This window comes from Notolepis coatsorum (assembly GCF_963971535.1).
Source record: "Notolepis coatsorum genome assembly, contig: SCAFFOLD_257, whole genome shotgun sequence".
Classification (NCBI taxonomy): Eukaryota; Metazoa; Chordata; class Actinopteri; order Aulopiformes; family Paralepididae; genus Notolepis; species Notolepis coatsorum.
The window spans coordinates 133247-155606 of record NW_028170534.1 but is presented as its reverse complement, the minus strand read 5'-3'; the positions used below and the strand labels follow the sequence as shown (position 1 = coordinate 155606).

Genomic DNA, 22360 nt, shown 5'->3' with positions numbered 1-22360 from the left:
TCTGCCTTCACAGCACTGTCTGGAACATAGTCTTTGATAATGCGATGGGCAGATTAGACACATAGCCATAATTTAAAACATAGATTAGGCGATATTAACGTTAACATTGGCGCCGATGGTGGCATTCAAGCGGTAAAACGGAAAACCAGGCGTGGCATTGAAAGAGTTAATGACCTGAAATTATAAAAAAATTTGGGGGGGAAAACCCTGCATATATCGGTATCGGTTGATATCGGTATCGCAAATTAAGAGTTGGACAATATCGGTATATCGGTAAAAAAGCCAATATCGAACATCCCTATGTAGCAACAGTAATCAGTAGTAATGTATGTAACGTCCGATGTGATCACAGCCTAAGGTTCCAGATCTGACTCGTGTCAAAAGGTCACGTGAAGTATGATGGAATGATAACACATGTTTAGTTTTTGTTTTCCTTTTATTGAAAAAAAAATCCATTTTAAATCAACAAACAAGAGCAAATAAAACATACATTTATCAGAACAAAATACTACAATGAGGGGGAGGGGGCCGCTTCTAGAATGAGCTGAAGACCACGAAGGAGATGATGAAGGGTACAAGAGTGAAAGGACGTCAACTAGGGATGCCCCGATCGATCGGTATCGGCCGATATTCAGTACAAATATGAGATTGGTGAATTCCGATAATGCTTTATTTTCGCCGATCGTGAAAACCGATCGAAAAACATGATCCAATTCTCAGCGGAGATCTTACTCGCCGACTTCTCTCTCAGGCACACAGCTGCTGCAGCGCACTGCCCCTCCTCCTCCTCCTCCTCCTCCCCCTCCCAGACTCATGTCAACAGAGGCATAGTCCTCCGTGAGACCTACGTTAGCTAACGTTACTGTTTAAACAAAACTACAGTCAACTATTCACTTTAGTTTAATACATGATGCATTGTCTAACTGGCTAGCTACTGATAGCTCCTGATATCAACAAATGCACATTTCAGTTTAAGAATGATAGGGATGCCCCGTGCCGATCGATCGGCCAGCATGAGACCTCCGTTAGCTAACGTTAGCTCACGGTTTTAACGAAATGACCCAGTAAACTAAATAGTTCACTTTAGTTTAATACATGATGCGTTGTCTAACGTCATCTAGCCGGCTAGCAGTAGCTACAGATAGCTCCTGATATCAATGTCTTATAACATAATTGACATTTTTCGTTTTTGCAGCTGAACATTGGCTAATTAGCTATCATGCTTCAGAACAACACTGCGAAGATGGCAATGCTGAATGGGATTTGACCAAAGCAGAGTATACACACAGACAGTGGAGCTGTTTGCAGATAGCGAGCATTTTGACTTGTTGCGTGGTGGCGATGTCTCGCAGACAATACAACTACAAGTATAATTATATAATATATATATTTTATTAAAGAAACTATTGGTATCGGTATCGGCCTATATGGCTCATAGACGATCAGTGATCAGTATCTGTGGCAAAAAACGTGATCAGGGCATCCCTAACGTCAGCGGAACGAGACGTGAACGTGGAGGAAGGAAATCAAACGGTGGTATTCTGACGTCAAGAAGGGCTCGTCCTGAGACAGAACACAGTAAAGCATGTGGTGAGACAGAGAGAGCGAGAGAACACAGAGCGAGAGAGAGAGAACACAGAGAGAGAACAGACAGAGAGAGAGAGAGAGAGAGAGAGACAGAGACAGAGACAGAGAGAGAGCTCATTTCATGTATTTGTGGTGCTGGTCCTGGAGGATCTTGGCCGAGGACTTGGCGTCGTAGAACAGCTCGTTGATCTCCTCCACCTGCTCGCGCTCCACGCCCTCCTTGCCCTGGACCCGGCCCAGCAGACTGGCAGGGGTCAGCAGCTGAGCCGCGTACCTGCCGGGCAGCCACAGGAGAGGTCAGGGGTCAGATTAAAATGTATCGTCATCATGCAGCACAGGTACAGTTACAACGGAAAGAAGTTTGGCGTCCAACCAGAGTGCACATGACAACAGTAAAGTGCAATAGGAAATATACAAATGTACAGGTGATTAAACTGGGTATAACATATATAAATGAGTACTACTGAGTAATAGTGCTTGATTGATTGATAACTGTATTAACAGATTGCAGAATGGGTACAGTACAGTACAGCTCAATACACACAATTGTTAAGGGGATGCAGACCAGAGACATTTTCAATTCATCATATATGACATACATGACTAACAGATAGTTTACATCAGGGTCCTCCATTTTCAATTCATCAGGACATTTATGACTGATTGATTGATCGATTGAAAACTTTATTAACAGATTGCATAATGGGTACAGTACGCGTGAACATTAAAGGCAACCAACTTGTGTTCAGCCTTTCGTTCAGCGTTTCTCTGATTGGCCACACGGCCACGTGACCGTGCGGCACAGAGTTGTGCCGCTTCCCAATGACTTGTTTTGTTTACATCAGGGTGAACGCTGTTGTATTCGCAAATATATGAGAGCCAGCTTATGTAATTGGTTTGTCATGACAAAACAATAAAAATCGCTACTTTACATCAGGGTGAACACTGTTAGTAACGCTGCCACCACCCACTTCAATGACAGAGCTCTCATATTTGCGAATGCATAAACTATATCTTAAATTATGGCTATGTGTCTAATATGGCTGTCGCGAAGTCATTGATAAGCGACAGCCATATTAGACACATAGCCATAATTTAAGATATAGTTTATGCATTCGCAAAATATGAGAGCTCTGTCATTCTACAACGGAGCACGGCCGCTGCTGCTGGAGCTGGACCGAGTCAAGCCGGTGGCGGCGCACGGAAGCCGGGGACAAACCACCGCATCGCCCCGCTGGCGCTTCAGCAAGCAGCCTCCACTGATGTACAGTGACGAGTGAATCTGGTAGTGCGTTGGTTTATGACGTTAAAAACGCGAAATAACGCATAACGTTACAGCGTACAGTTCCACACTGATGTACAGTGACACCCAGAGTTTCTAGTTACAGTAGTGACGCGTGAATCGAGATAGTCCTAACACTGTAACAGTGTTTATTAGTAAGAGTCAGATAGTCCTAACAGTGTTTATTATTAAGAGTCAGATAGTCCTAACAGTGTTTATTATTAAGAGTCCTAACAGTGTTTATTATTAATTAACGTCATAAACGAACTACCAGATTTATTTTGCACCAGGGAACTTGAAGGTTCCTGCCGCACTCGCGGCAAAAGGGGGCGGGCTAGCGGCGTGGGGTCGTGGCCAATCAGAGAAAAGCTGAACACAAGTTGGTTGCCTTTAATATTCACGCCTCCAGTACAGTACAGCTCAATACATACAATTGTTAAGGGGATGCAGACCAGAGAAAGACTTCCATCTTGTTTACATCAGGGTCCCCCATTTTCAATTCATCAGGACATATATGACATACATGACATACAGATAGACAGTACTGCTACATCTATACATTTATGACATACCAGATTTGCAAATACAGTAGTTTGTGATACAAAAAGAGTCCAGAAAAAGAGAGTATATACATTTGACGTAGAAACTGTACATTGGAGGAGGTTGGGTAGGTGGGGTGGGGTTGAGTGGGTGGGGGGACTGTACATTGGAGGTGGTTCGTGGGTGGGAGGGGTGGGTGGGTGGGGGACACTGTAAAACAAACAAAACTGTACATTGGAATATTGACAAAACCATACTTGGTCATTTACTGTACATTGGAGGGGGTTGGGTTAGGACATTTACAGGGGCCAGTTTCGAATTGCAGTCTCCCGTAGGTGTCCCTTGAGAGTGTTTTTGAAAGTGGGTAGTGATTCACATTCCTTTACAGCTTTGGGTAGGGCGTTCCACATTGATGTGACATAATTGCGAAACGTGTTTAGTCCCTTGTTTGAGCCGAATCTGGGTTTAACATGATTTGTGGAGCTCCCTCTGGTGTTGTGATCGTGGTATTCACTGACCTTTGGGAAGTATTTTTTACATGTACATGGGTACCTTGGTCATGTAGTGTATCTTGTAGACCAGGCCCATTGCAAGTTGCTGTACTCTTCGTCTACTCTAAGCCATCCTAGGTTGTCAAAGTGGGCAGGGGTGAGGTGGGTTCTAGGAGTCAGGTCAAGCAGTAGTCTGACCAGTTTGTTTTGAGATGTTTGTAATTTTGTTTTTAGTGCCTTTGAGGTGCTTTGGTACCATGAGGTGCAAGCATAGTCGTAGTACCCTTGAATGAGTGCTCCTGCCAGAGTCTTCAGGGTATTCTTGTTTACCTGAGAGGAGATCCGGTACAAGAATCGAGTTCGTTGGTTGACTTTTTTTTATTACATTGGATGCCGTTTTGTCACAGGAAAGATTTGCCTCTAGGATGGAACCCAGGTAGGTAATTTCTTCTTTCCTTGTGACAATATTGTTACCCACTGTAACTGAGAAGCCGTCGGTCTTGCTGAGTTTGTTATTTGAACCGAAGAGAATGGACTCTGTTTTACCCATGTGTAATGATAGTTTGTTATCAGCGAGCCAGGTGCAGATTTTGTCTAGTTCCGAGCTGAGGGTTTTTTCAACCTGTAACTTGTTCTTGTCAGAGACCAGCAGGGCTGAGTCGTCCGCAAACAGGAACAAGTTGCAGTCACAAGCTGACGACATGTCATTTGCATAAATTAGGAACAGTAGCGGTCCTAGTATGCTTCCTTGTGGAACACCACAGCTCACTGTGAGGGGGGGGATAGGGTACAGTTTACCTCCACCATCTGTTCCCTCCCCTCCAGGTAGGATTGCATCCAGCTCACTGATAGACTATCAAAACCAATTGCTTTTAGCCTGTCAATCAGAATGGTGTGATTGACAGTGTCGAAGGCCTTTTGTAGGTCCAGCATGACCATGCCGCAGTATTTGCCCGCGTCCACCTCTTGTTTGATGTGGTCGTTTAAATAGAGAAGGCATGCGTCAGTGGAGTGGGACGTTCTGAAGCCAGATTGGAATTCGTAGATTTCACCCCATCCCATGCTAATCAGATGTGAGTTGTAGTATTAATATGTACAGTGATACAGACACTATACATCAGTAAGTCATACTGGCCAGCAGCGTAACTAGTAGGTTAGGGATATGTACAGATATAGATATAGTATCTACAGATATGTAAAAATGATTATATGCAGGTATGTACAGGCAGATGTGGATATATACATGTATAAATATATATATACGGTATATACAGCACTATTGTACATACTATCATACAGAGTTATATGGGTAGGTAGTCATGATTATATGCAGGTATGTACAGACATTTATATATATATTATACGGTAATAATATATATATACGGTAAGAATAAATATATATATAGTATATACAGCATTATTGTACATGCTCATATATGCTCATCATACAGAGGGACCTTTTAGTTTAATTTATCGGTTACTTGACGGCACAAATTAAAATTGACCATGATCCTTGATCCTCCAATCACAACTGTTGCTTCTGTTGATCATCCAATCACAACTGTTGCTTCTGTTGATCCTCCAATCACAACTGTTGCTTCCCTCGGACAAAAAAGGCCTGGACAAAGTTTGTCAGAGTAAAGCAACAGTTGTGATTGGAGGATCAAGAAAAGAGGGCGGAACTTAAGATAGGTCAATTACACTTTTTGTAATTTTTGAGTTCATACTCTCTGTTGTCACAGGGCAGGGCAGGGCACCATCATAATAATAATAACTTTATGTATATATCACCTTTCATACAGGGATTGCTTCACAGAAAATAGCATCAAATGAACATAGGCATAACATTAGCATACAGTGCAGACTGAAAGCAATGCATGAAGTGAAGACATAAGAATAGGTATAAAATAGACAGTAAAAGTAGTGCAATGTAGAAAATTCAGACATAAGGCATAAAATAAGTATACAATAGACAGGATAAAAGTAATGTAGTAAAATAGCTCTCATTTACAGTACAATAATCATGTCTATAGGGAGGTGTAGTGGTTACTTCCTGGTCTATAGGGAGGTGTAGTGGTTACTTCCTGGTCTATAGGGAGGTGTAGTGGTTACTTCCTGGTCTATAGGGAGGTGTAGTGGTTACTTCCTGGTCTATAGGGAGGTGTAGTGGTTAATTCCTGGTCTATAGGGAGGTGTAATGGTTACTTCCTGGTCTATAGGGAGGTGTAGTGGTTACTGGTTACTTCCTGCTCTATAGGGAGGTGTAGTGGTTACTTCCTGCTCTATAGGGAGGTGTAGTGGTTACTTCCTGGTCTATAGGGAGGTGTAGTGGTTACTTCCTGGTCTATAGGGAGGTGTAGTGGTTACTTCCTGGTCTATAGGGAGGTGTAGTGGTTACTACCTGGTCTATAGGGAGGTGTAGTGGTTACTTCCTGGTCTATAGGGAGGTGTAGTGGTTACTTCCTGGTCTATAGGGAGGTGTAGTGGTTACTACCTGGTCTATAGGGAGGTGTAGTGGTTACTTCCTGGTCTATAGGGAGGTGTAGTGGTTACTTCCTGGTCTATAGGGAGGTGTAGTGGTTACTTCCTGGTCTATAGGGAGGTGTAGTGGTTACTTCCTGGTCTATAGGGAGGTGTAGTGGTTACTTCCTGCTCTATAGGGAGGTGTAGTGGTTACTTCCTGGTCTATAGGGAGGTGTAGTGGTTACTTCCTGCTCTATAGGGAGGTGTAGGGGTTACTTCCTGGTCTATAGGGAGGTGTAGTGGTTACTTCCTGGTCTATAGGGAGGTGTAATGGTTACTTCCTGGTCTATAGGGAGGTGTAGTGGTTACTGGTTACTTCCTGCTCTATAGGGAGGTGTAGTGGTTACTTCCTGCTCTATAGGGAGGTGTAGTGGTTACTACCTGGTCTATAGGGAGGTGTAGTGGTTACTTCCTGGTCTATAGGGAGGTGTAGTGGTTACTTCCTGGTCTATAGGGAGGTGTAGTGGTTACTACCTGGTCTATAGGGAGGTGTAGTGGTTACTTCCTGGTCTATAGGGAGGTGTAGTGGTTACTTCCTGGTCTATAGGGAGGTGTAGTGGTTACTTCCTGGTCTATAGGGAGGTGTAGTGGTTACTACCTGGTCTATAGGGAGGTGTAGTGGTTACTTCCTGGTCTATAGGGAGGTGTAGTTGTTACTCCCTGGTCTATAGGGAGGTGTAGTGGTTACTTCCTGGTCTATAGGGAGGTGTAGTGGTTACTTCCTGGTCTATAGGGAGGTGTAGTGGTTACTTCCTGGTCTATAGGGAGGTGTAGTGGTTACTTCCTGGTCTATAGGGAGGTGTAGTGGTTACTTCCTGGTCTATAGGGAGGTGTAGTGGTTACTTCCTGGTCTATATGGAGGTGTAGTGGTTACTACCTGGTCTATAGGGAGGTGTAGTGGTTACTTCCTGGTCTATAGGGAGGTGTAGTGGTTACTTCCTGGTCTATAGGGAGGTGTAGTGGTTACTTCCTGGTCTATAGGGAGGTGTAGGGGTTACTTCCTGGTCTATAGGGAGGTGTAGTGGTTACTTCCTGGTCTATAGGGAGGTGTAGTGGTTACTTCCTGGTCTATAGGGAGGTGTAGTGGTTACTTCCTGGTCTATAGGGAGGTGTAGTGGTTACTTCCTGGTCTATAGGGAGGTGTAGTGGTTACTTCCTGGTCTATAGGGAGGTGTAGTGGTTACTTCCTGGTCTATAGGGAGGTGTAGTGGTTATGTCCTGGTCTATAGGGAGGTGTAGTGGTTACTTCCTGGTCTATAGGGAGGTGTAGTGGTTACTTCCTGGTCTATAGGGAGGTGTAGTGGTTACTACCTGGTCTATAGGGAGGTATAGTGGTTACTTCCTGGTCTATAGGGAGGTGTAGTGGTTACTTCCTGGTCTATAGGGAGGTGTAGTGGTTACTTCCTGGTCTATAGGGAGGTGTAGTGGTTACTTCCTGGTCTATAGGGAGGTGTAGTGGTTACTTCCTGGTCTATAGGGAGGTATAGTGGTTACTTCCTGGTCTATAGGGAGGTGTAGTGGTTACTTCCTGGTCTATAGGGAGGTGTAGTGGTTACTTCCTGGTCTATAGGGAGGTGTAGTGGTTACGTCATTGCCGTTTCCGGCCGGTCCACCTCGCAAAATTGCAACGTATTTCCCTATTGCCCATTTCTAAATTGTCTCGTTTAAAACAAATAAAGCATGAACATTTGCACGGTGTACCTTTCTGTGCGTATTCATCCACAATCTATAGCTCAAGATGAATATATTCGCAATTAATCGTAAAAAAAAAAAATCGCTGAATTCTATTTCAACCAAAATTGCTTAAACAATCATGTTAGTGATAGAAGGGAACTCATTTTGTGCCAAAATGGAACGCTTTCCAAATGTTCACGAGGCAGAATTGTTAGAATAGCCGATAATCCATTTTCCCAATGATAAATCCCTATACGGGTGGACCTCTCGGGCGCTCCACAGTGACGTCAGACTACACCTCCCTATACGGGTGGACCTCGCGGGCGCTCCAAAGTAACGTTAGACTACACCTCCCTATAGGGGTGGACCTTGCGGGCGCTCCAGAGTGACGTCAGACTACACCTCCTTATACGGGTGGACCTCTCGGGCGCTCCAAAGTGACGTCAGACTACACCTCCCTATAGGGGTGGACCTCGCGGGCGCTCCACAGTGACGTCAGACTACACCTCCCTATAGGGGTGGACCTCGCGGGCGCTCCAGAGTGACGTCAGACTACACCTCCCTATACGGGTGGACCTCGCGGGCGCTCCAAAGTGACGTCAGACTACACCTCCCTATAGGGGTGGACCTCGCGGGCGCTCCAAAGTGACGTCAGACTACACCTCCCTATAGGGGTGGACCTCGCGGGCGGTCCAGAGTGACGTCAGACTACACCTCCCTATACGGGTGGACCTCGCGGGCGCTCCAAAGTGACGTCAGACTACACCTCCCTATACGGGTGGACCTCGCGGGCGCTCCAAAGTGACGTCAGACTACACCTCCCTATACGGGTGGACCCCTCGCGGGAGCTCCAGAGTGAAGTCAGACTACACCTCCCTATACGGGTGGACCTCTCGGGCGCCTCAGAGTGACGTCAGACTACACCTCCCTATACGGGTGGACCTCGCGGGCGCTCCAGAGTGACGTCAGACTACACCTCCCTATAGGGGTGGACCTCGCGGGCGCTCCAGAGTGACGTCAGACTACACCTCCCTATACGGGTGGACCTCGCGGGCGCTCCAGAGTGACGTCAGACTACACCTCCCTATACGGGTGGACCTCGCGGGCGGTCCAGAGTGACGTCAGACTACACCTCCCTATACGGGTGGACCTCGCGGGCTGTCCAGAGTGACGTCAGACTACACCTCCCTATACGGGTGGACCTCGCGGGCGCTCCAGAGTGACGTCAGACTACACCTCCCTATACGGGTGGACCTCGCGGGCGCTCCAGAGTGACGTCAGACTACACCTCCCTATACGGGTGGACCTCGCGGGCGCTCCAGAGTGATGTCAGACTACACCTCCCTATAGGGGTGGACCTCGCGGGCGCTCCAGAGTGACGTCAGACTACACCTCCCTATACGGGTGGACCTCGTGGGCGCTCCAGAGTGATGTCAGACTACACCTCCCTATATGGGTGGACCTCGCGGGCGCTCCAGAGTGACGTCAGACTACACCTCCCTATACAGGTGGACCTCGCGGGCGGTCCAAAGTGACGTCAGACTACACCTCCCTATAGGGGTGGACCTCGCGGGCGCTCCAGAGTGACGTCAGACTACACCTCCCTATAGGGGTGGACCTCGCGGGCGCTCCAAAGTGACGTCAGACTACACCTCTCTATAGGGGTGGACCTCGCGGGCGGTCCAGAGTGACGTCAGACTACACCTCCCTATACGGGTGGACCTCGCGGGCGCTCCAGAGTGACGTCAGACTACACCTCCCTATAGGGGTGGACCTCGCGGGCGCTCCAGAGTGACGTCAGACTACACCTCCCTATACGGGTGGACCTCGCGGGCGGTCCAGAGTGACGTCAGAGTACACCTCCCTATACGGGTGGACCTCGCGGGCGCTCCAAAGTGACGTCAGACTACACCTCCCTATAGGGGTGGACCTCGCGGGCGCTCCAGAGTGACGTCAGACTACACCTCCCTATACGGGTGGACCTCGCGGGCGGTCCAAAGTGACGTCAGACTACACCTCCCTATACGGGTGGACCTCGCGGGCGCTCCAAAGTGACGTCAGACTACACCTCCCTATACGGGTGGACCTCGCGGGCGGTCCAGAGTGACGTCAGACTACACCTCCCTATACGGGTGGACCTCGCAGGCGCTCCAGAGTGACGTCAGACTACACCTCCCTATAGGGGTGGACCTCGCAGGCGCTCCACAGTGACGTCAGACTACACCTCCCTATACGGGTGGACCTCTCGGGCGCTCCAAAGTGACGTCAGACTACACCTCCCTATACGGGTGGACCTCGCGGGCGGTCCAGAGTGACGTCAGACTACACCTCCCTATAGGGGTGGACCTCGCGGGCGCTCCAGAGTGACGTCAGACTACACCTCCCTATACGGGTGGACCTCGCGGGCGCTCCAAAGTGACGTCAGACTACACCTCCCTATACGGGTGGACCTCGCGGGCGCTCCACAGTGACGTCAGACTACACCTCCCTATACGGGTGGACCTCGCAGGCGGTTCAAAGTGACGTCAGACTACACCTCCCTATACGGGTGGACCTCGCGGGCGCTCCAAAGTGACGTCAGACTACACCTCCCTATACGGGTGGACCTCGCGGGCGCTCCACAGTGACGTCAGACTACACCTCCCTATACGGGTGGACCTCGCGGGCGCTCCAAAGTGACGTCAGACTACACCTCCCTATAGGGGTGGACCTCGCGGGCGCTCCAGAGTGACGTCAGACTACACCTCCCTATACAGGTGGACCTCGCGGGCGCTCCACAGTGACGTCAGACTACACCTCCCTATACGGGTGGACCTCGCGGGCGCTCCAGAGTGACGTCAGACTACACCTCCCTATACGGGTGGACCTCGCGGGCGCTCCAGAGTGACGTCAGACTACACCTCCCTATACGGGTGGACCTCGCAGGCGCTCCAGAGTGACGTCAGACTACACCTCCCTATACGGGTGGACCTCGCGGGCGCTCCAAAGTGACGTCAGACTACACCTCCCTATACGGGTGGACCTCGCGGGCGCTCCAAAGTGACGTCAGACTACACCTCCCTATACAGGTGGACCTCGCGGGCGCTCCAGAGTGACGTCAGACTACACCCCCCTATAGGGGTGGACCTCGCGGGCGCTCCAGAGTGACGTCAGACTACACCCCCCTATACGGGTGGACCTCGCGGGCGCTCCAGAGTGACGTCAGATTACACCTCCCTATAAATGATATCCATATTAAAAGGACACAGTGAAAAGATACGCTTTCAAGTAGAGCTGCCGCGGTATTGATGTTTTCCTTACCGCACTAATTTGCAAAATATTTTTTTAGTAGTAGTCTACTCTTCATAGCATATAGCCTGCCTCTAGTCTAAATGTCTATCTTTAGAGGATGACTTTGCAGCATGAATATTGTTTGGGATTCGGCAAGCACGCATTAGTTATTGAAAGTGAAACACGGATTCGAAGTTTCCCCTATGGTCGTGCGCCGTTCACTCGGTGTCGCGGGCAAGGGTGGTTACCCCTACCCCCCCCGACCCTTTCTTATTATTATTACTATAAAGTTACTACTTTATAATAAAGGCATTCGTTTTGTGGCATTAACATTATATAGTTATACGTTCAATAACATCAGCGTATTTACCGGACCATAACAAGGCAAGCAATACTCTATTCATATCTCAGTTCCTTTCTTTGCTCAGAGCGTGCTGAGTTGTCCCATTCTGCGGTCTGTTAATAAAGTTTTCAATCAGACAAGTGTATAGAACGAAGGGCTTTTATTATAACATTCGTTGCAGACAGTAAAATCATTATGTCTCGTTTAGTACTCCTGAAGAGCGATGGTAGTCCACTCCGGCGGAGAGTTAAAGCTAACGTTATTAGCCGTGTTGTGATGACCTGACATTCAGGACGTAAAAAACGTGTGACGCGTCTCTTCTGACCAATCAGTGGTCTGCAATGTTTCACGTGACTTTTCTGGTACCCAATAGGGTCGCTTGGAACCTCGATAGAGTAGGGTATATCTGCAGAGCCGCAAGCCCAACGAGAGGAGGGTAATTTATTATTATTAACGCGGTATTCAGCCTACTCTGCGGTGGCCGTGATGTAACAGCGATACCGCGGTAATGCGGTAATCGCGGCAGCTCTACTTTCAAGCGTACTTTTAAAAATCCTTAGTGAGCTACAAGACGATAACAAAAAGTAGTACTCCGTAGTACTAGGTCACACACAAACACAGCCATGCAGAGTGAGAGGGCCTGTACCCGAGGTCAGCCACAGGAGAGGTCAGAGGTCACACACAAACACAACCATGCAGAGTGAGAGCACCTGTACCCGAGGTCAGAGGTCACACACAAACACAGCCATGCAGCGTGAGAGGGCCTGTACCTCAGGGTGGTCTTGGTGCCGATCTCCCCCAGGTGAGAGAGAGCGTCCTCGCTGATGTTGATGCCCTCCGTCTGAGCGCGGATCCTGATGATCTACAAATAAAACACAGATCGTCAGCTCGTCAACGGACCGGTCAAACCAAGTCACTGCTCGGTGAGCTGCCCTTATATATCTCCAGACTTCTGTCCTTCTATACTTGCTTTTTTAATACCAGACGAGCAGCACATGGGATGCTGTTAAATGTTCCTTTGATGCAGTCAGAGCTCGGTAAAGCTGCATTCTCCCACTATGCTCCATTTTTATGGAATACGCTGCAAGTTAAACTTTGTCTAGAGGCACTTCCTACTGTGAATGATTTTAAAGGTATGCTACGATTAGCCCTTTACGAAACATGTAACTGTTTTACCTGATGCTATTGTTGATGTGATTATGCTCCTTGCCACTGCACAAATGGCCTTCTGTATTTATATTTGATTTGTACGTTTAATATACTGTATATTCTATATGGCCTGTTTTTATGTTGAAACTTGTTGTGTGCCGTGTCGGTCAGGACTCCCTGGAAGAAGAGATCTTGTATCTCAATGGGACATTCCTGGATACAAAATTATTATTATTATTTTTTTTTTTTTAAACGCACAGCTACAACTACAACTGGTAAATGGACTGAATTGATCAAATGTTTCGATCCAAAGCGATTTACAACTTGTGCCTCACATTCACCCATTCGCTCACACATTCACACACCGACCACGCAAGGTGCCAACCTGCTCATCGGGAGCAGTTGGGGGTCAAGTGCCTTGCTCAAGGACGCTTCCGACATGCTGCCGGGGAGGAGCCGGAATCGGACCAGGAACCTTCTGATTTTCCAGGCGACCTGCTCTACTTCCTGAGCCACCGTCGCTGACGCCGAACTAAATGCACAGACGGTCCTTTAGGGCTGTTACCGAAGAGTTCGGAGCTTCATTCATAACGTTGGCATTCAAATTCTAAAGCAACACAAAGATTAGGCTACACTAATATTATACTATTATAGTATATGACTCGTCATGAACATTTTAATAAAACATTTATCATAGATGATGTAGCCTGTCTGCATCCGCTCGGCGCTCCATCAAGACGGCACCATCTATCTTTCGTACCAACCGTGCCCTCATTGGATTATTTACGTTGACGAAACTGACGAGTTATATTCATTAAAGAAAGTTGATTTAAATATTTTTTTTTAAAGACTCATTTAGGGGTGCTCCAGTAGCACACCATGTTACCGCGCTGCGTCGCGGGACTCCGTGCTGCGTCACGGATCTGGTTGACTCCGAGTTCGATTCCCGGACTCGCCGTCATTTGCCGAATGTCTCCCCCTGCTCTCTCTCCCGTTTCACCCTGCAACTGTCGGTCATGCTTGACCAGAAAAGCGATAAACGCTTAAAAAAAAAAAAAAAAAAAAAAAAAAAAAAACTCATTTAATCAGATTAATCACTTTATTCAAAGGATTTAGTTTTTGATTACGTTTGATTACGTCGTAAAATATAAACAGCAGACATTCAAAGCTTCATGCGAATACTTCAATAGATGACATTGGGTACAGCCAGGGGAGGAAATTAGGCCACTTTACTCGCCAAATGCGAGTATTTTTTTTACGTTTGGCGAGTGATTCATGAAGACCACTCGCCAGTCTGGCGAGTATACAAAAAAATAAAACATTCTGCAATCACTGCTAGGGATGGGAATCGAAAACCGGTTCCTGTTGGGAACCGGTTCCTAATTGGCCGATGCCTGGAACCGTGTGGCTCCTGTGACTTTCGATTCCCTTAACGCTGCCAGGTTTTTCCTACAGTTGCGCGCGTTAGCATATAGCCATGGCAGACTGTATTTGATTCCTTAAGGGCTCGAAATTGCCTGGCTTTTGGTCATATGCTCCCGAAATGCTCCCGCTGTTTGGCTACTTCTATGTGCAGTGAAAACTACTTGAATGCTTTAGAACATAGTCATTGATTTAGTTTAGGTTGAGCTAAAATTAGCCGCGGAGCTATCGCTAGCTAACGTGAGCTAACGCTATTTAATCAAGCTCACAAAGAGAGATAAACAGCTGACAGCGGATAGTACAGGTACAAATACAATAAAACAGCGGGTGGGGACTGTTGTGTAAACATTGTACTCTTTAGTTCACATATAATAAGAGCCGGATTGTTTATTTACAAAGTCTCTACTCTGAGTCCGTCAGACAGGAAGTACCATGGTGCAACATACAAATGTGTCCGTGTAGCAACACAAGCCAATACCTACAGGACAGGGGCCCGGGGAGGGAGCTCTGTGTGTCTGTGTGTGTGTGTGTGTGTGTGAGACAGAAGTCAGAGGAATAACGACTGTTATTCAATAGATTAAATTAGTTTAAGAATAAAAAAATAAATACATTTTAAGAGAATCTCAAATACATTATTTTATTTAAGTGTAGGCTATAGTTAATGTTTTATTTTTTACAGTTTTTGTATTTTTCTGACATGGTAAATGGCTGCTTTTTTATATAGCGCTTTTATCCAAAGCGCTTTACAATTTGTTCCTTACATTTTACCCAATCACTCACACATTCACACAACGACGGCGGAGGCAACCATGCAAGGTGCCAACCTGCTCATCGGGAGCAGTTAGGGGTTAAGTGTCTTGCTCAAGGACACATCGACACGCTGCCCGGGAGGAGCGGGAATCGAACCGGGAACCTCCGGATTGCCAGAAGACTGCTCTACCTCCCGAGCCACTGTCGCCCCTGACATGGGGGCTCAACAATAAATGACAATCAGAAATGTCAAGTTGCATGTTGTTATTCTAACCAGCTTAGTTCTGTTGCATTTCCAATTTATTTATGTAAATTATAAATTGATCAGGTATCGATAAGAGAATCGATAAAGAATCGATAATGGAATCGTATCGATAATATCCTATCAATTCCCATCCCTAATCACTGCACTGGCAAACGGTGCGCGTCTTCTGAGTGTTCGCTTTAGTTGACAGTGCCACGAGAGCACTGCACAAGACCACCCGCGGACATATAATGTTTAATAAACGTTTGCGCAGTACTGGCCAACCCGCGGACATATAATAATAAAAGTCCCGCGGTACGGCGGCTAGGTGGTGTAGTGGGCAAGGCACTCGCCACCAGTGTGGAGACGCTAGGATTCGCGTGTTCGAATCCAGCTCTCCACATTGTTTTTCAGTTTGGCTGGTCGTCCGCAGTAATACACATTGGCCGTATTACGGGGAGGGAAAACTGAAGGGTGGGGATCGAACGTTGTGAACAAGCGACTCCTACAAGTCGGTTGGTGCGCCTGCGCAGTAGAATCAGGAAGTGTCGGGGGCAGCGTGAGCCTCCCACGCGTTACTCCTCGACACTGAGAGATCGAGCTGCGCAGGTGAAAAGATGCGACTGCTGTTACCTCAAGTACCGGAGGGGACTTGTGCTATGTATGACTTAGTCCACATTGCAGCCGGCTTGTGGGAGGCAAGAAACAGCGTTCGTGACAGGGGAGGGTTGAATTGGATGATACGAAATTGGGATGGGAGAAAATATGGAAAAATGGGAGAAAAAGTGGATCAAAAAAAAAAGTCCCGCGGTACTACTAGGCTAGCCATCAGGAGCACTTGCAAACAGATAACGTTAAACACAGCAGAATATGGAAAACAGACAGACTGACCAACGGGGAACTGCATCCAACCCTAGTACAACCATCGAGTATAAGTTACTAAGGACACATTTAAATCACAGAGGTGTAATGTTGTCTACTGGAACTGTATACAGTGGTTAGCTTCTAGTTAGCGTTATATAGCTGCTTGCTAGCTAACGTTAGCCCCGTGTGCTCAAAGCAGCCAGCTAGGTGTATCTGTTATGACTATAATGTTTCCGAAAAAGCACCGGACTACGACGTAACGTTAAGACATTTTATTTCATGCTCAAAAGCCCCTGGCTTGCACATCGCAGTCACGAAAGGGGCTAGCTCAACCAGTGCACTGTGCACAACGTCAACAGCACACCAACCCAACTGACGTTACCACAACACTTGACGGTACTTCACAGCACTGTCGTAAGACCACCGTGCTGTCTTAAAAGCACAGTGTGCCTACCCAGATGCATACACAACATTGACGCGGCTTGACATACAAAGAAGTAATTATCACAATTAGCGATTTTTTTTGTCTGGTAAAAAATCTGTTTGGCTGGTAAAAAAAATCAGATACTCGCCAGTTGGCTGGTAAGCCAAAAAGTTAGTTTCCTCCCCTGGGTACAGCCCTACAATCCTTTGTCATACAGGTAAAACATAGGACGTGAGCGTCTCACCTAGGGCCGACCTTCGTTTTCTTTTTTGGAATTCGAAGCTTCGGGGCCCGAGGTTCGATTTTAATTCGAAGCTTCAAGATTAAAAAAAATTATAAAAATTAAAAAATATATATATAATAATGATGTTGTGGGACTTGTACAGCACTTTGTTCAACTTTGTCAGTGCTGTAAAGTTTAAACCTTTTTAAATCTTAGACAAACGAAACACTTTGCTTTCATGAAATATTGTAAGCCGTCATTTGAGGCTTTATAAAAGCAGCACAATGAACACAAATCTGTCAGTGCCGAGTCCGACCTCATCTTAAATAACAAACAGCATTGCTTGTTGTAGTTAACAAAGAGAGGCAGAGTTGATTTTGTAATATATATTTTTTTATAATAAAAAAAAAAATAGATTTATTTTCTTTTATTAAAAATATTCAAATTTTATTTTCATATTCGAATCCCATGCCAATCGAACGAAGCTTGGAAGTATTTGAGATGGCCCTGGTCTCACCTGCTTCATCTCCTGGGGCGTGTACAGCATGGTGTATATATATGGTCTCACCTGCTTCATCTCCTGGGGCGTGTACAGCATGGTGCGGATGATCATCACGCGGTCCAGCAGGTCCAGTGGGATGCCGTGAGGCGAGCTGATGTCCTCCGTCCCCCTGGTGGAGACAAACGAGTTAGCAGACGAGTTAGGAGACAGAGAGGAGTTAGGAGACAGAGAGGAGAGGAGTTAGGAGACAGAGAGGAGTTAGGAGACAGAGAGGAGTTAGGAGACAGAGAGGAGTTAGGAGACAGAGAGGAGTCAGGAGACAGAGAGGAGAGGAGTTAGGAGACAGAGAGGAGAGGAGTTAGGAGACAGAGAGGAGAGGAGTTAGGAGACAGAGAGGAGTTAGGAGACAGAGAGGAGTTAGGAGACAGAGAGGAGAGGAGTTAGGAGACAGAGGAGAGGAGTTAGGAGACAGAGAGGAGTTAGGAGACAGAGAGGAGAGGAGTTAGGAGACAGAGAGGAGTTAGGAGACAAGTTAGGAGACAGAGATGAGTTAGGAGACAGAGAGGAGAGGAGTTAGGAGACAGAGGAGACGAGTTAGGAGACAGAGAGGAGTTAGGAGACAGAGAGGAGAGGAGTTAGGAGACAGAGAGGAGAGGAGTTAGGAGACAGAGAGGAGTTAGCAGACAGAGAGGAGAGGAGTTAGGAGACAGAGAGGAGTTAGGAGACAGAGAGGAGAGGAGTTAAGAGACAGAGGAGAGGAGTTAGGAGACAGAGAGGAGACGAGTTAGGAGACAGAGAGGAGTTAGGAGACAGAGACGAGTTAGGAGACAGAGAGGAGAGGAGTTAGGAGACAGAGAGGAGACGAGTTAGGAGACAGAGAGGAGTTAGGAGACAGAGACGAGTTAGGAGACAGAGAGGAGAGGAGTTAGGAGACAGAGAGGAGTTAGGAGACAGAGAGGAGACGAGTTAGGAGACAGAGACGAGTTAGGAGACAGAGAGGAGAGGAGTTAGGAGACAGAGAGGAGTTAGGAGACAGAGAGGAGTTAGGAGACAGAGAGGAGACGAGTTAGGAGACAGAGAGGAGACGAGTTAGGAGACAGAGGAGTTAGGAGACAGAGAGGAGTTAGGAGACAGAGAGGAGACGAGTTAGGAGACAGAGAGGAGTTAGGAGACAAAGAGGAGAGGAGTTAGGAGACAGAGAGGAGTTAGGAGACAGAGAGGAGTTAGCAGACAGAGAGGAGAGGAGTTAGGAGACAGAGGGGAGAGGAGTTAGGAGACAGAGAGGAGTTAGGAGACAGAGAGGAGTTAGGAGACAGAGAGGAGTTAGGAGACAGAGAGGAGTTAGGAGACAGAGAGGAGACGAGTTAGGAGACAGAGAGGAGTTAGGAGACAGAGAGGAGTTAGGAGACAGAGAGGAGAGGAGTTAGGAGACAGAGAGGAGTTAGCAGACAGAGAGGAGAGGAGTTAGGAGACAGAGAGGAGAGGAGTTAGGAGACAGAGAGGAGTTAGGAGACAGAGAGGAGAGGAGTTAGGAGACAGAGAGGAGTTAGGAGACGAGTTAGGAGACAGAGATGAGAGGAGTTAGGAGACAGAGAGGAGTTAGGAGACGAGTTAGGAGACAGAGATGAGTTAGGAGACAGAGATGAGTTAGGAGACAGAGAGGAGAGGAGTTAGGAGACAGAGAGGAGTTAGGAGACAGAGAGGAGTTAGGGCCCGCGTCCACCTAGCGCATATTTAGGACCGCACGCGTCTGTTTTCAATGTATTACAATGGGGAGGGAGCGCATGCGGCCCCATGCGGCCGCCTCTAGGAAGTGCGCTGCCGTCGGCTTCTTTTTTCAGCGCCTTTATGCGGCCGCACAAGCCAGAGAGTTGAAACTGGCTGAACTTTTCTAGAGCGGTGCGCCGAGCGCATATTCAAACAACCAATCACAGCCAGTCATCTACCACTCTGCTTGTAACCTGACACCGGAGCTGCCTGCCTGTCTGGCTGTCTCCACACAGACCATTGAGATCCGCGACAAAACTAATAATAATAACTACACAAATACACTACTAAAAAGCTAATAAAAAGCAAAGGGCGAACTGTGGTGTCAGGCAATAACTATATATATAATTAATATACAATAAAGTTATTCAAATATGCTATAATATGTGCAAAACCGCGGCATGGCTGTAGATTTCTTTCTGTCATCTACAAGATGCGCGTCAAGCCAGCTCTGCCGGCGCACTCCCAGCATGTTTCACGGAGAAATATGCGCTAGGTGGACGCGGGCCCTTAGGAGACAGAGAGGAGTTAGGAGACAGAGATGAGTTAGGAGACAGAGAGGAGAGGAGTTAGGAGACAGAGAGGAGTTAGGAGACAGAGAGGAGTTAGGAGACAGAGAGGAGAGGAGTTAGGAGACAGAGAGGAGTTAGGAGACGAGTTAGGAGACAGAGATGAGTTAGGAGACAGAGAGGAGTTAGGAGACAGAGAGGAGTTAGGAGACAGAGAGGAGACGAGTTAGGAGACAGAGAGGAGAGGAGTTAGGAGACAAGAGAGGAGAGGAGTTAGGAGACAGAGAGGAGACGAGTTAGGAGACAGAGAGGAGACGAGTTAGGAGACAGAGAGGAGAGGAGTTAGGAGACAGAGACGAGTTAGGAGACAGAGAGGAGAGGAGTTAGGAGACAGAGAGGAGACGAGTTAGGAGACAGAGGGGAGACGAGTTAGGAGACAGAGGAGTTAGGAGACAGAGAGGAGTTAGGAGACAGAGAGGAGACGAGTTAGGAGACAGAGAGGAGTTAGGAGACAGAGAGGAGTTAGGAGACAGAGAGGAGTTAGGAGACAGAGAGGAGACGAGTTAGGAGACAGAGAGGAGACGAGTTAGGAGACAGAGGAGTTAGGAGACAGAGAGGAGTTAGGAGACAGAGAGGAGACGAGTTAGGAGACAGAGAGGAGTTAGGAGACAGAGAGGAGAGGAGTTAGGAGACAGAGAGGAGTTAGCAGACAGAGAGGAGTTAGGAGACAGAGAGGAGTTAGGAGACAGAGAGGAGTTAGGAGACAGAGAGGAGAGGAGTTAGGAGACAGAGAGGAGTTAGGAGACAGAGAGGAGAGGAGTTAGGAGACAGAGAGGAGTTAGCAGACAGAGAGGAGTTAGGAGACAGAGAGGAGTTAGGAGACAGAGAGGAGTTAGGAGACAGAGAGGAGACGAGTTAGGAGACAGAGAGGAGTTAGGAGACAGAGAGGAGTTAGGAGACAGAGAGGAGTTAGGAGACAGAGATGAGTTAGGAGACAGAGAGGAGAGGAGTTAGGAGACAGAGAGGAGTTAGGAGACGAGTTAGGAGACAGAGATGAGTTAGGAGACAGAGAGGAGTTAGGAGACAGAGAGGAGTTAGGAGACAGAGGAGACGAGTTAGGAGACAGAGAGGAGAGGAGTTAGGAGACAAGAGAGGAGAGGAGTTAGGAGACAGAGAGGAGACGAGTTAGGAGACAGAGAGGAGTTAGGAGACAGAGAGGAGAGGAGTTAGGAGACAGAGAGGAGACGAGTTAGGAGACAGAGAGGAGACGAGTTAGGAGACAGAGAGGAGAGGAGTTAGGAGACAGAGACGAGTTAGGAGACAGAGAGGAGAGGAGTTAGGAGACAGAGAGGAGACGAGTTAGGAGACAGAGGAGTTAGGAGACAGAGAGGAGTTAGGAGACAGAGAGGAGACAAGTTAGGAGACAGAGAGGAGTTAGGAGACAGAGAGGAGAGGAGTTAGGAGACAGAGAGGAGTTAGGAGACAGAGAGGAGTTAGGAGACAGAGAGGAGTTAGGAGACAGAGAGGAGACGAGTTAGGAGACAGAGAGGAGACGAGTTAGGAGACAGAGAGGAGAGGAGTTAGGAGACAGAGAGGAGTTAGGAGACAGAGAGGAGTTAGCAGACAGAGAGGAGTTAGGAGACAGAGAGGAGAGGAGTTAGGAGACAGAGAGGAGTTAGGAGACAGAGAGGAGTTAGGAGACAGAGAGGAGAGGAGTTAGGAGACAGAGAGGAGTTAGGAGACAGAGAGGAGTTAGGAGACAGAGAGGAGCTAGGAGACAGAGAGGAGTTAGGAGACAGAGAGGAGACGAGTTAGGAGACAGAGAGGAGTTAGCAGACAGAGAGGAGAGGAGTTAGGAGACAGAGAGGAGTTAGGAGACGAGTTAGGAGACAGAGATGAGAGGAGTTAGGAGACAGAGAGGAGTTAGGAGACGAGTTAGGAGACAGAGATGAGTTAGGAGACAGAGATGAGTTAGGAGACAGAGAGGAGAGGAGTTAGGAGACAGAGAGGAGTTAGGAGACGAGTTAGGAGACAGAGATGAGTTAGGAGACAGAGAGGAGTTAGGAGACAGAGAGGAGTTAGGAGACAGAGAGGAGTTAGGAGACAGAGAGGAGACGAGTTAGGAGACAGAGAGGAGTTAGGAGACGAGTTAGGAGACAGAGATGAGTTAGGAGACAGAGAGGAGTTAGGAGACAGAGAGGAGTTAGGAGACAGAGAGGAGAGGAGTTAGGAGACAGAGAGGAGAGGAGTTAGGAGACAAGAGAGGAGAGGAGTTAGGAGACAGAGAGGAGACGAGTTAGGAGACAGAGAGGAGTTAGGAGACAGAGAGGAGAGGAGTTAGGAGACAGAGAGGAGACGAGTTAGGAGACAGAGAGGAGACGAGTTAGGAGACAGAGAGGAGAGGAGTTAGGAGACAGAGACGAGTTAGGAGACAGAGAGGAGTTAGGAGACAGAGAGGAGAGGAGTTAGGAGACAGAGAGGAGACGAGTTAGGAGACAGAGAGGAGAGGAGTTAGGAGACAGAGAGGAGACGAGTTAGGAGACAGAGGAGTTAGGAGACAGAGAGGAGTTAGGAGACAGAGAGGAGAGGAGTTAGGAGACAGAGAGGAGACGAGTTAGGAGACAGAGAGGAGTTAGGAGACAGAGAGGAGACGAGTTAGGAGACAGAGGAGAGGAGTTAGGAGACAGAGGAGAGGAGTTAGGAGACAGAGAGGAGTTAGGAGACAGAGAGGAGTTAGGAGACAGAGAGGAGTTAGGAGACAGAGAGGAGTTAGGAGACAGAGAGGAGACTAGTTAG

The 22360-nt window shown here is 47.6% G+C and overlaps 1 protein-coding gene across 1 annotated transcript in view; it reads right to left on the bottom strand.

The window, feature by feature from the left end:
- Positions 1-417: 417 nt before the first annotated feature.
- The window catches only part of ruvbl1 (RuvB-like AAA ATPase 1), an 88060-nt gene continuing 66117 nt past the window's right edge, over positions 418-22360 (bottom strand). The window contains 3 exon segments of the mRNA XM_084339368.1: positions 418-1861; positions 12481-12572; positions 17355-17457. Coding sequence (XP_084195494.1) covers positions 1702-1861; positions 12481-12572; positions 17355-17457 — 355 coding nt within the window. The 3' untranslated portion in view covers positions 418-1701.